At 32.7% G+C, this 14,946-nt stretch overlaps 2 protein-coding genes across 2 annotated transcripts; one reads left to right on the top strand and one right to left on the bottom strand.

Annotated features, from left to right (window-relative positions):
- The first annotated feature begins 7,414 nt into the window (after positions 1 to 7,414).
- On the top strand, positions 7,415 to 9,398 carry LOC8262690 (cilia- and flagella-associated protein 298-B). The gene is made up of 6 exons (XM_002526747.4): positions 7,415 to 7,692; positions 7,799 to 7,848; positions 8,250 to 8,385; positions 8,635 to 8,741; positions 8,828 to 8,875; positions 9,014 to 9,398. The coding sequence occupies exons 1-5, from the start codon at positions 7,515 to 7,517 to the stop codon at positions 8,867 to 8,869; spliced, it is 513 nt and encodes a 170-aa protein (XP_002526793.1). The 5' UTR covers positions 7,415 to 7,514; the 3' UTR covers positions 8,870 to 8,875; positions 9,014 to 9,398.
- Positions 9,399 to 12,207: 2,809 nt separating this feature from the next.
- LOC8262691 (probable membrane-associated kinase regulator 4) lies at positions 12,208 to 14,444 on the bottom strand. Its single transcript, XM_002526748.4, has one exon. The coding sequence runs from the start codon at positions 13,604 to 13,606 to the stop codon at positions 12,506 to 12,508; it is 1,101 nt and encodes a 366-aa protein (XP_002526794.1). The 5' UTR covers positions 13,607 to 14,444; the 3' UTR covers positions 12,208 to 12,505.
- Between the last annotated feature and the right edge of the window lie 502 nt (positions 14,445 to 14,946).

Genomic DNA, 14,946 nt, shown 5'->3' with positions numbered 1-14,946 from the left:
GTATGAGCACTTAAGAGTAACTTGATATAGATAGATAATAGAAACATATAACAGTTTAGAATTGAAAATAACATTTAATTACTCTAAGCCATATAAAATAATGATCTAAATAAATTATAAATAGGCTACATTAAGCCTTAAACCTTTGTCTAAAACTAAATAAGCCCAAAATAGTAATACATATCAAAAGCCTTATTTCATTATATACATATGTCACGACCCGATCCGTGGGCCTGTGACCGGCACTAGAGAAAGGGTAGGCTTAAGGCCACCAAATCCCGTAGTAAGCCTGACAATTCACTAACTCAATCAAAATATAATCCAGATTCTATCCATCAGCAATATTCCCTAACAAATTTTTAACTATCAGATACTATATATTTAATTTGGTCTGCCAGCATAAATAGGCAATACCAGAATTAACATGCCATTACAAAATGATAAGCTTTGAAATTACTATTGCAGAGAATCTAGGATTTTAAAAATTAAACATACTAATAAAATCAGTTATATTAAACTCGAAGATGAAGGAGTCGGGCTGCTAGAGGGAAAGAACTATGAAAAATTAATAAACACCTGAAAAATAATTAAATTTGAGAGTGTCAATCTCGAGAATGAGTTAAAATCATATATCCAAAAATGAATACAACTACTTCAATAAAATATTTGTTTTATCAATAAAATATTAGGTCATGTCAAAATCTGTGTCATGCCATGATTCAATAAAATATATTTTACATGCTACGGAACAAGTACCTCAGCAGAATCCTAATCCTAACACTAACAGCCTTAGCCTTTCGGTTCTCTCACTCCAACAAGACTGGCGCCCAGAGAACAGAGCTCGACTAGGGTCCTAAAATCTAGTCTGATCACTTGATTTCTAATAAAGCTGGCACCTAGAGAGTAATGCTCGACCAAGGAACTTTATTCCGGCAAACACACTCTACACAACCCAGAGAGTTGAACTCGACCAGGGCAAGTCATAAATTATTCTTTTACTACCTGTCTCAGATTCATACCGGTGCGCACGCAGTCCTAATGCAACCCATCAGGTGACAAGTTCTACAGCCGCCTCATCCCGAGTCAACATGCAAACATAATATCAATGATGTAGAAATTGATATATGAATAGTAAATAAATGAATAATTCAAATCTATAAATCAACTAATCAGAATTACTATTTAAGATCTTTGTAAGACACATGTATAGTAGAAATATGACTTTAACTCACAGTTCTAACGACCTCCTTGCTCTACTCCTAAGCCTTGGGTGGAGCGAGTTGAAATGATGGATTATCTATTCATGAGAATAATTCAATCAACAAAAGTAAAATATTTAATAAATAACTCTAGGCTTAGACTCCTAGAATTGATTGTCCAAGAATTTCGATTCGGAAATTCTATTGAAAATTTGGCAGAACCTCTCCTAAATTACGGACATTTACCCCCCATATAATTGGTCCAAGACCTGCCAGAAACACTTCTAATTTTCAATAATTAATTAATGAGAATCGAGCCACCAAAATTACATTTTTTCTTCAACTCCGCAGCACATCACATATCACAATTATTGGTAGACAGTTCGATATATTATTTTGACAATCAATCCTCATATAATTTTTCTGGTGTTCAACACAATAATTAATAAAATAATTTTTTATCAACAATCTCTAAAATCAATAGGCTAGAGAATTACCGAGATGCTTGATCAATCAGCCGACTCACCTTAAGCTGCCGGAGTCCGATCGACGATTCGAGCATACCTACGGACTCGAAATAACAAGCAAACAATGATTCTAGCATTTGATTATTCGATCAGGGCCACCGATCTTCCAGAGAAAATCACAGACAGTTTCGACCGTTGATTTTTAAACTGAGTCCGATCACCGCAAAACTAGTGCCATTGGAAAGCTTGAGCTAAGGGGAGTCTGAATATATCCTCCGATCATCAAAAGCTCAACGGCACCAGATAGAAAAGTGAACCAAACTGCCTTCACTTCGTCAGAACTCTCTCCTCCGGTCACTATTGTCGACGTTGCTGCCTCCAAAATAAAGCCCTCAAGTCATCGGTCATTTTAAGACCAAAACTGCTACCATTGGACGTCGAAAATGCCAAGAACGGTGATAAGAAGTTTGTGGCTGCCTTTCTCGCTCCCACGCCTGCCATCGCCTCCCGCTGCCGCCACTGGGACCAAAGAGCTCGCCGATGATAGTTGCATCCCTAGTCGTCGCCACCACACTCAGACGGGGCCTCCTTCGCCGTCTTCCATTGATGGCTGACGAAGCTCCTTCTCTCCCTCCTTTTCTTCCTCGATCTTCTTTTCTTTAATGCCAATAGGTTCCTCGACTTTTGCTTATTAACCATTTAGTCCCTCATTCTTTTTAATTACTAACAATTTCTCCTTGTAAAATTGTTGTTTAACCCTCCAACTTTACTATAGCATTTATAATCCAATGATAGTTCAAGTTAAATACATGCAAAACTATATAAAAAGTAAAAAAAATATAAATATTTACTTAAAAATGCTAAATAAATAAAACATGTGATACTTCTTTGATATAAGAAAAAATTCATATTCTTTAAGTGGAAAAACGTCAAACTACAATGTAGTTTTTTAAACTTTACCCTATAAAGTAATATGTGTATAATCATAAATTAATAAATATTTTGTATAAAAGAAATATTTTTGATATACTCTATTTTTATTATTGTAACTCTTATAAAGTACTAGAATAATATCGATTATATATCTTATAATCTTATAAAATTTTGAAAATACACCAGTGCATCAATTTTTGAAAATTGAATTAAAAGTCAAAATAAATAGTTATTCTATAGAATTTCTTCATTATTTTGTTATAATATTACACATACAATAGCTCTTTTTTGTTATTTTTTGAGAATTAAAAAGCATATATTTCTTTTTTTTTTTCAAATATAATGAACTTTAATTGAAGCTTTTTTGTGTTTACCTCGATTTTTATATATTTTGATATAATTTATTTTCGATCTACTTCTTTTAGTTCAAAAAATACATGCATTGTTATCGAGTTGTGAGTTGTAGCTTGCTTTGAATAGTGAAAACTAACTTTTAGCTGCAATACAAACATGATTTCTTTATTATTTTGTTTGCCTATTGTAATGATTTGTTCGTTTAATTAATATATTCTTTCTTTAATTTTTTGCTCTTTTTCTCACTTTGGATGTTGGAATGAAGTTACAGATTTATTATTCTTATGACAGATTTAGTGATTTTGTTTCTTGTTTTATATGAGTTCTAGTTTTGAAATGAAACAATTGTTTTTGGTAGGAAAGAAGATGATACTTTGAGAATCATATAAGACCTAATTAGCTAAAAATTTCCACACTATTCACTTTTTAACTATTCTATCTTGTTCTATAAATTCTCTCACACAAATACCTATTCTTTTTTTTTTCTCAAAATTACAATGCGGCCACCACAGCTTCAAACCCATAGTGGTTGGTTACTGATGTGTTATTTTATTTATAAAAAATAAATGATTCACCAAAAAAATTATTGATATATCACATCATCAAAACACATATATCTCTTTTCACCAAAAACACATTGTTTTAATGTTAGAACCTTTCTTTTCCATAACACAATTTCCACCACCTTTGTTTACTTGCCTCCACCTATTTACTCTCCATTTCCTCCACAAGTTTATCCAATATCATCGTCCTTTCCACCTCCTTATATAGAACCATCTCTACCGTTGCCACCATGCGTGGAATATTCCCCATCTTTATTATTACCGTCACAACCAACATATACAAGCCACTACTATCTCCATCATTCCCGCCTCCAACACCAATGTACGAGGGGCCACTATCGTCTATAATAGACATTAATAAAGTTGATTTATATAATCTTGATTAGTCTTCCTACCAATCTTTCTTCTTGTGTCTTTGGTTCCATTAGCTCTTGCTGCAATCTCCTCTCTCTTTGTCTTTATCTTTCTTTTCCTACCGAAACTTGCCAAGCTTTAAACCTTATTACTTAGTTGAGTCATCGAGTCACCCAACTCATGTGATTCCACCGATTTCGAGTTTGAACTATCAAAACTGATGCTTCCTCATCCTCCTAGACTAATAGTAAGGTTTGATACTCCCCTCCGAACCTGAACCAAATTCTTTTATATATATATTGGTTTTTTATGATGCTGAGTGAGTGGATTTAATTTTACCATGTCACTAATTAATAAATATTATCTTTTTTCGTAGATCATTCTTGTTCTTGTTCTTGTTCTTGACTAAGAGACCTAGGTAATTGTTGACTCCAAGATTTTATGAGTACTTTTGATGATGCAAAACATTATTACTACTAACAATCTTATTTAGTATTTTTGTTCTTAGTAGGCAATCTTTAATTGACATTGACACATAGAAATGAAGATGAATTCAAGAGTCAAGAACTTGAATACTTAAGTTAATATGAACATCAAGATAAAATCATGAAGTAATAAAAGTGGGAAAAGTGATAGAACATATAAGGCAATACAAAGAGCATGTGGAATTCAGAAACTCATGTGGAGAAAGATGATCGCTATGGAATAAAATCAATTAGCTGAATTTTGAAGAATAAATTATAATACTTGGAAGAGTTTATGAGAGAAAACCATATATGGATAGTTAGCTAAATCAGTCTAGTTTTAAGAACAAGAATTGGAATAATTTTTGGAGGTAGAAAAATGGAGTTTTGAATTTTTGAGTAAATTATGTTTTAGCTGTTAGATTGGATTACAATAGACGATGTCAATTAGAAATAGTAGCATTATTGTTACAAGAGGATTTTTATCATGCCCTTCTCTAGATATATAACCCTGGAAGTCTAGTTTCATATGCAAAAGTTTTTACATCAATCCGAGGTGTATAGAAGATGCAACAACCAAAATACTGAAGGATGTCCAAACTATCACGCCAAGATGAGCAATAAAATATTTTGATTTTTTTAGAATATGAAGATGACTGTTTTTGGCATTGCTCAAAACAACAAAGTTGTAATAGATTGGTGAAAGTCTCGAACAAAAAAACAGTTTATCATTTGGAGTTATAGAGCTTAAGATATTATATTTGAAAGTAATTGTGCTTGCGACATAAAAATCATGACCGTGAAAAATAGCAAAAGCAGTTCAGTAGAGATCGCGACTGCAACTCTCTAACGGTCATATTTTATACGATTGTGATAGGGATTTCTTGACTGCAAAGTTTACACTGACATTGCATTTAATGATGATTTTATAGTGTTAGAAAAGATTTGATATAACCAACTTATAAAACGGCAATATGGAGGAAAGACACTAAAAGAACTCACTTGAAACATGAAATTGAAGGTTCTTAAGCTCTCTAAAGATCAAATACAAGTAGGAGACATCTTCATACATCTTTTAGTATATAATTCATCATCAAACCCTCTTTTTCTTCACTTGTACAGTTGAAATACTTTTATGTAAGGATTGTAAGTTTACTCTATCTTTTACTATTGAGCTATACTTATAACAGTAAATTTAGTTTCTTTCTTCTCGGAATTACTCTATTGTAAGGGTTTGAGTGTGAGTCATAAAACACTTGGATTTGAAGATTCGAGCGTTAGCCACAGAAAAATACTTGGATTTGAGTGTTAACTATAGAAAAATACTCGGGCTTGAAGGTTTAAGTGTTAGTTATAGAAAAATAATTAGATTTAAGTATTAGCCATCAAAACACTTGTACGAAGTTTAAGGTGAGCTTGAAAATACTTTGGTTTGATCTTGCACTCGCAAAAGGATCATTGATAGTCGAAATGTCAAGAAAAGTTTGAGGAGTGGATATAGGTAGAGAGTTGACTGAATGATTATAAATCTTGTGTTTGAATTGTTAGAAAATCTCCACACATGTAGTAATTAAATATGTTAAGCCATTATTTATTTAAGCTAAAATTAAAGTGATTTATTTGGTATAGAGTTTTATTAATAATGGCATAATTTATCATGAAAAGCACTGTGTAAATACCATAAGCAATATTTTTAATTTGATGAGGGGCTAAATTATAAATACTAAAATATAAAAAATTATGATCAAGAGTCATAACTTTGTAAAGGATTATGATTAAAAGTCATAACTTTAAAAAGGGTTACAATCAAGAGTCATAACTTTACAAAGATTATAATCAATAGTAATGGTTTTGCAAAGTATTATAGTTTCCAATTGTAGAAAATTCATAAATTCTCATTCATCCCATCAGAAGAGATATTTAAAAAGATTGAAAATATAATCCATTAAATTCATCTCCCATTAGTTGAGATTATCATCCACTAATCAAGAACTCTTTGAACTCAACAGTACGCTTCTGCTATATATTCTTTCACTCTTAAATCATTGTAGGATAATTTTAAGAATTAATTTAATTTCCTTTTTGATGTGTTTCTTGTTGAAACTATTATCATACTTATTATTTTAAGGATTAGAAACATATGATTAAGAGAATCAATTTATTCATCATGAATCTCTCTTCCCTACACTCTTATATTTATTATATTTATGCTTGCTACATGTAATGATTTATTCTTATATTTTATATTTGAAATTGATTAATTACTTTGATTAATTATTTCCGCTAATATTGATTTTAATACTCAAATTTTTTAAAGCAAAAATTTTAATTAAAATTAATTTTTTTAAACAACTAATTCACTTTCCCTCCCCGCTTTTTTTGGTTGCCATAAGATATTTCAGTAACACACCCTCTAAATTGCCAAGAATTGCAACAGTAGCCATTTTGGTGGCAAGGCTAGTTTCTATGAATGATTATTTATGAAAGGATGATAAGAGATTTTGATAATAGGTCACATTATATGAGAGAAATTATTAATTGGGTTGATGGTTTAGTATTGGTAGTGCTAGAGGTGGTGGTACCATTGGTGTTGATCGATGTTGAGTCTTGGTAGAGAGAAAAATAGTGGTGGTGGAATTGTTTTATTATTAAGTTTGGTAAATTATCAAAACTGTGCGTTTTAAATATGGGATGAGTCAGCATACTTATAGTGACTTTTTTATATAGTTAAATCACGCATCAGCCAAAAAAAAAAAAACTATTTTTTTGGTTCTCACAGTAGTCAGATTGTATTTTAGTTAAAAAATATAAATATTAAGCATTTGTCAGCAAAATATGATAATACGCGATAAAATTATTAAAATGTTAAAAATTGGGTATTTTCAAATAATTAGACCACTATATAGAGAAAATTCTTTCAGCTGATTTTCCGTATAAATAAAATTTCTCAATTTATACTATAAAAATAAAAATTTGTAGGCCATACACCGTAATTATGACGAGGTAATTGTTTTTTTTAAATCTTTGTTTAATTATAGTTAAGGGTTTGGGCCGAATGTCATATACTCATAGTTTAGCCCAAAATTAATCAAACACTTGTCCACAGTGATCCAACCCGCAACAAATGACCTAAAACGGTACGTTTTGGTGATCTGTAGCTCCCCGCTGTGGTGTTCAGCAATGGTGAGAATCCAGGTAAAGCATGGAGATCGGGAATTTCTCTACGAGTGTCAAAACACTTGTCAAATTGACGAAATTGCTCCTGAACTCATTCAAATTTCCAATCTCCAATACAAAATAGATCACTTACTGTTAAGACTCGAGCCTCTTTTATCACCTTTCCTTAAAAACCCTAAAGGTTTCTCTTTTCTCAATTCCTGTTTGGCTTTAATTCTCTAAAATGTTGTTAATTTCATGTTCAATTCGTTAAACTAATACTTTTTTTTTTTATTATCAATTTGCAGTTATTCCTCTTATAAGAGCCTTATCAGAAGCCCAATCATATGCATCTAAGGTCTCTCTCTCACCGATTAGAGAAATTTTGTATTTCCTGTTAATTATCAGGACACCCCTGAGGGCTTGATTAATATCCAATTTGGTCCCTGCTCTTTTAGATACGCATTTTTCTGTCCTCTTCTATTATCGATGTAAAGTGCTTGATATTGAGAGACTAAAGCCTTTTTTACAATATAACAAGTTAAGGATTAAAGTGAAAGACTAAACCTTAAAGGTTTAACTTTAGTCAGATTTCAAATGTCAAGGACTGAAATTAATAAAAAATTTGAAACAGTAGGACTAAATTGTATGTTAAGGTAAATCCTTGGGTTACTTTTGTAATTAGTTCTTTTTTCGGTTTCGTTTCTTATGTGTTTTCCAGGAATCCAAACAGTGTTCACTTGTTTTATATGTTAGCAGGACCAGGTTCTGTATAATAAAGCCATATCATTTTATGTAATGAGAGATTATGTACAAGCAATAGAGAGACAAGTCATGCAAAATTATCAGTTATTAGGTTTTGAGGACGCTAATCAAGTTCAACAACTTTTAGCAGGTATTTCAATTGTCAATCACAAACTTTCTAGCAAGTTCTGCAAAGGAAACCGATTTTCTTTTTAAAAAAATTAGTTATCGCTTTATTTATATTGTGTATATAGTTGATGATCATGCAAATTATTTTTAACTTGGTGTCTTTATGTTTATTTTATCCATTTAATAATAGTTGAGAAGCATTAGAAAGAGGGAAAAAAACAGTGGTAATGTATGATTAATTTTTTTAGCTCATGCTATTGAAATGTATCAGATGTGGAAGTGCTTCAGGCACAATCAACCGAGCTTCATTGGGCAGGGAAAGAACTCGTGAGGGATAAACGATTATGTGATTATATTGGAATGAATGAAAAAACTAAGGTATTATAAGCCATTGAATCAGAGATTTTACTGTCCTACTGTTTGAGAATTTATACTATCATTGTTTCTTTTGTTTACTGCTACAGTTTGTTCTTAGGCTGCAGCCACATAACCCAAATCCTGCTTAATTTCCAGTAAGTAGTGGATCTTTACTTTAGTGCTTGATGTTGATGTCTTTTTCTATATGAAGGACCATTTCTTTTTTAATGAGTCTAGTTGCCAATCTCTTCTATTCAAACTATAATGCATGCTTTTCCTGCACTATTGATTAGGGGATGATTCAAATGACTCAAAAAGGCCGTGATGAGTCAATAGATAAAGGTAAACAAGCTACTGAGAGGTGATGCATTTAAATAAATTAAAATATAAGTTCTTCTGCACATGTTTCGCTCGTGTTTTCTGCTGTGAGTGAGAACGAGAAAAAACTTGAAGCATTGAGCACAACTAGCATCCTTCTTTTATGAGGCTTATAGGCGTGAAGAATGCCAGACAAGTGAAGCTGCTAACCTAAGATTTTACCAGATTGTATGCTTATGAATGCTAGAGCAGGTGTGAACATTGTACCAATAATTGAGATAATGTATTAGAAAAGATTCAACATTGAAGTCAAGTGTTCATTAAAAAGTTAAAAATGGAGTAGTTTCTTCTCCTTTCTTATTTATTGAGTTGATCAAGATTCTTGTACATCACTGCTATTGAATAGTTATATGTTTCTTTTATTCTGATCTTTGTTAAGGTTAGTAATAGGCTAGGGATTTTTGGCCTTGAGTGCCAAATTCTAAAGAGAAATTTATATTGTACTGCCCTTTTTCTTCAAGTGCTTGAGGGATGAAGCAGGATTATTGACCAGGATGTTAAGAGCAGGGGGCTAAAGAGACTGCAAATTTTTCTTTGCCACCTTAAATGGCTGGTGTCCAGTAACCCAAGCTCCTTGATTGAGGTTCTTTACTTGTAGGAAATCTATCAAGAAAGAGATTGCTAATCAATTATTATATGCTGATCCACATCAATAATTTAATCTGACGTCAAAATGGCTTCAAATTTGTGGGAATTTTAGATAGTTGTCCAAGTAAATTTTGTCAGAGGTATGAAAACCTTGTCACGAGGTTCATGCTCTTGTTAAGATATGCCAGATGGACATGTTGTTGCTAGTGAGCAAGGAAAATATATGGTAAGTGAGAAGAGAGGGGAAAGGTTGGCAGGTGCCATTGAGCAAAGTTCGTAAATCTTTTGATTTGAAGCATCAAATGCAAGAGTGTGTCTCGTAAAATGTAAATGCCATTGTTAAAATAGTATAGATGAATAGCATTGTCAATGTGTTGTTACTGCTAGAATTATTCTCTTTCCCGCTGTTCATATAGGAACTTCTAAGAAAATATTTCATGTGTCAATCTTGAACAGAATCACGCTCTGATATTATTCACTTGGTTACATGAAGCATAGTTACTTGGAATCTTTTTCAATTTCAAAATATGAATCATATTAACAGGTGGATGTCCAATAGAAGAATTTGAATGTGTCAGACTAGCTCAAATGTTTGTTAGAATCTTAGTACAAACATTTTTGTAGTAAAACAGCAGTCATCTTATGTCTGATTTATTTTTTCATTATTGCCGTTGTCATCCTATCTCATTAGTTTGCAATCACAAAAAGGCTACTGTAGCATAGCTTCCTTAAATCTTTGTAATACAGAATTTTCAGAGATCTGATGTTTTGCATCATATTTGCAAAACTTGGAATTTGTAGTTTTCTGTAGCTCCCTAGTCCCATTTCTTATGCACATATTCTTCACCAGTATATTATTGAGAAATAAGCAACTGCTACCCTGGAAAAGTGAGATACCTAATTATGAGATAGACTGATTGCAAGTACGGAGCAGATCATATATCATAGTTGTATAATCTCCTACTACAGTTAGGTATATGAACTGCTACATATTAGCTTATTGTATACTCTGAAAAGTTTTTTGTGAAAGAAGGATGAACTGATATAATTATGTATTCCAGCGGATGAGTGAGGCCTACCCTTTTTCTTTTCTTGGGAGCAATCTGTGGAAGTTGGGTAGGGGAAAAGGTTTCTTGTATTGTGCTTAGAGGTACCCCTTAGTGCTCAACAACATCAATTAGCCCTTTGAATCCTTTCTTTGGCTCTAATCTTGTCAAAATTCTGGCTGACATGCTCACTTAGTTTAAGGCTTAGTACACCCACTAAGAAAATTAAAAGAAAGGGAAATAAGCCTCCTGAAAAAGGCTGTTTTTCACTTGAAGATTTCCTCTTATTTTATATTGTTAGTTGTCTTTCTTTACTCGACTTAGAGTGGTCTCAGTAGAGTACCCTGGCCATGTACAGTAACTGATTACTAAATCTTTTTCCTGCATCTTTAATAATCATTGGAAGAAGCCAAATATTTTATCAATGCAGGAATCACTTTTCCTTGTTTACATATTTAATGCAGACATATGCCTCTTAGCTACTCTTGAGAGGCAGACAGGTGGGTTTTTAGTTTTCTTTTTCACCCAAGTCATGATTTCATTTGTTGTCCTATCATTGGCTCCAACATACTGATGTTTATCTTTGCCTAATTACCTTACTTTGCATTTTAATACAACCAGATCCCAGAAAAATAAAATTAGTGAATTGTTGACAATTAAGGTACATCCAGACTTTACAACTATGTCGAATTATTTGCTAAAGTTAATGATTGTGAGAAGATTAATTTTCATGATCATCTTATCACTGAAACAAAAGTGAAATTATTAGTCCTCTTATGGGTAATTAGAACTAATAATTATGTGCAATTCATGTGGATAATCTGTTACATTATGACACATCATAATTATGCACTGATGCCATGTGATTGCAAAATTATTTTTTGTTTTCTTTCCCTCTGTATTGAATGGAATTTATCAGCTTGTAGAAGATCTATGTGAATGATTTCTCTGTATGGAATAGTTATCCTTTTCATGATTAAGTAGTTAGAATCTGACCCACAATTTTGTAGGTTATAATTTATCTATAGAGGGCCTACACTCGGATAGTACTTATTACAGTCGAAACAGTGATAGAAGATGCTATTTTGGTATCAGATTCTTAAGCTTTATGGTACACCTCAAATTTAATATTTTTTGCAAAAATATTTTTGGAAATACCTGGCATTATACAGAAGGAACTTAAGCTTTATAAGTTATACAAATATTACTCTTTTTTGTTTTCCTTATGATTTGCTTGCTCCTTTCATCTTGAGGCATTCACCTCAAAACTGAAGGTGGAGATCTGCTTTTAGTGTCTTTACTGTTTTGAATATATTAAGCTATGGAAAAGCAGAAGAAAACATAGCTTAAAGAGATTTTCAAGTGTAAATCCCCAAAGGGTCTCTGGAATAAATGGACCTACCATTAGTTGTCTTAGGAAATGACTGCTAGTTTACTAATCAAATAAGCAGATGAAATGACAAGGCACACTAAGCTAATTTGAACTCTTAGAATTTCTTTTCAAACAGTAGCATACTCACTGATAGTTTAGTACTTGGTATACCTCATTTAATTTAACAAAGAGAAATAGTTATAGGGCATTCTAAGAAACTTCCACAGGATACTTTTGATCTAACAGTTAAAAGAAAGGCATTAGCAGTAATAATTTTTGACCTGAGCAAAATGATGCACAAAATCGAATTAATGAAAGAAGAGGAAAGAAACATAATCAGGAATTAAACTAAATATATGCTCTTTTTTCTTTTCTTTTCTTTTTGAAATTTTCAGCAAGGTTCAGCCTCTGCAAAGTTCAGGTCTTTCTTGCTCTTCACGAATTGCTACTTTGGCAGCTGACAATGAGTAAAACCCAACTTCAGTTGCTGTCTTTCTGGGGCAGAACAGCTGCTGAGACTGCTTGCAATGTGCTATTGCTCCTTGAATTGGATTCTCAACTTCTGAAGTTACACTATTGCTTCTCTTTAGAAATGGCAGCCCGTAGAATCCGTTTGTATTAGCTGAGCTAGATGAAGAAGAACCAGATGATAATGATGAAGATGATGATGACTTGGTTGTTGTTGAATGACGCTTGATAGCCATTGAGAATGATCTTCTGTGAAGGCGACTATTGCCATCCTCATTGATCTTTGGTCTGTTAACATTGCGGAGGGAAGTTGTTGGCATTTGGTTTCTTTCCTTCTGAATTTGTCCAAAAGGGAGTTTCTTTGTTGCCTTCTCACATTTGTTTAAAGACTCTTTGGCTCTTGAAATAGTTCCTTCATCTGCAACTTTTGCTGCTGCAGTACAAGAATCATCTGAGCAGCCAGACTTACCAAACAAAGACTTGAGATAAACCCTGGAAGCTTTCAGCCTTGAACCAATTGAGGACTGCTTGATTAGCTTAAGCTTTTTGGTCCAGGACTTCTTCGAATTTTCGCCAATAAAACCACTTGCTTCATTCGAGTACTCAAAGAAGTACTCTTCTGGATTTAGCTCCCTGCTAACCTGGCAAGACTCGGAAGGAGAAATGTTGCAGGATTCAAATGGGGTACTAGTTGTAGTCGGTGTGTTTGCAGTTGTCATTAAAGGGGTGCTATAGAATTCTTCAAAGGTATCTTTTCTGGTGTCGTAGACAGAATTAGAGTGTTGTAGGAGCTTTTCCACCATTTGCAAACGAGGAGGAAGGTGAAGCGGAAGGAGTTTCCCTTTGTAGAAAAGCTCATCAGCAGGGGAAGTTGTGGTCTCTTTTTCTAGAGAAATTGTAGACATTTGGAACTCGAACTCTCTTGGTTGTGGAGGAGAGGTTTTGGAATGGCAGAGAAAGTTGGAATATGAGCTGACTTCCATGTCAATGTAGTCATCATCTGCATGTTCATATGACAAGAAGTTCATTGCCATCTCTACCAACTGAATGATCTGATCAAGGTATGGATTTCTCTCTCTTTCAGTCTTTTCTTTGTGGTTATTTTTGTGTTTTTGTTTGTGCGTGGAGTAGCAGCAAATGAAGAGCTATAAGCTTGATGAGGGGGAGAAGTGAAGAGAAGGGCAGCATTTAAAAGTGTGGAAGATGACGGACGCTAAGTCTTGTAAAGTGATGAACTGTAGTAGACAAATTTCTGAATTTTGGAATTTTCTGAATGCTTCTAAATATTAAATTCAAAAACATTATGGAAGAAGCACTACTAATGGTCGTCCAGCACTGACCTATTTATATTTTTGTATTTTCTTTTTCCCATGAACTTATAATCGGTGGCTAGTTTCTCATTTTGCTTTTATTTATCATACTCTATAGTAAGTTTTAGGAAGTGTTAATAGTTTTTTTTTTCTTTTTTTTTTTATATAAGGAATTAATTTTCTAATTGTGAATTGTGCATTGAAGGTGTGTGCATTAGCAGAAATTTAGAGAGTGAGTTGGCAACTTAGTCTAGTGGTAAAAGGGAAAGTTGTTTAAGTTGCACAAGTAAAATAAGGGCTGTGAATGAGCTGAGCAAACTCGGGTGCCATTCTAAATTGATTCGGAAATTTTTGAAATCGACTTATTTTTAATCTACTCGAGCTTAAACTCGAACTACTCGCTCGAACTAAATTTGAGCTCGTGAAGCTCATAGGCCTCATTAAATTTTTACTATTATATCTATTATACTTATCATATTAGATATATTTGTAATTCGAGATTAATTAAATTCATTCAATCTCAATCGAGCATATTCAAAGTAAACTTTATGATTATTATATATATATATATATATATATATATATATAATGTTTATTGGTTCAAGTTGAAATTTTTAAATATTTTAAATATTCAATTCAAGTTTTTCGAATATATTAAAAAACTTAAATCATTCAATTTAATTTTAGTTGAGTTATAAGTTTTGAACTTTATAATGAAATAGAGTTTGACTCAGACATAATTTCACCCTTAAGCAAAATTTACATTTCTATCTTTTGAGAGTCAAAATCCTCAGCAAATAAAATGGTCCTTAAAAATATGACTTGAAGAAGTTAAAGTAAGAAGGGAAGTTCCAAGACTTAGTATGTTGATAGGAAAGTATGTTAGATTAGACCTTTACCCTTAAGCAAAATTTACATTTCTATCTTTTGAGAGTCAAAATCCTCAGCAAATAAAATGGTCCTTAAAAATATGACTTGAAGAAGTTAAAGTAAGAAGGGAAGTTCCAAGACTTAGTATGTTGATAGGAAAGTATGTTAGATTAGACCTTTACCTCGGTGAGCAA

This window comes from Ricinus communis, chromosome 6 (assembly GCF_019578655.1).
Source record: "Ricinus communis isolate WT05 ecotype wild-type chromosome 6, ASM1957865v1, whole genome shotgun sequence".
In the NCBI taxonomy this organism is placed as follows: Eukaryota; Viridiplantae; Streptophyta; class Magnoliopsida; order Malpighiales; family Euphorbiaceae; genus Ricinus; species Ricinus communis.
The sequence above is the reverse complement of the archived record's forward strand: the minus strand, read 5'-3'. Positions and strand labels throughout refer to the sequence as shown.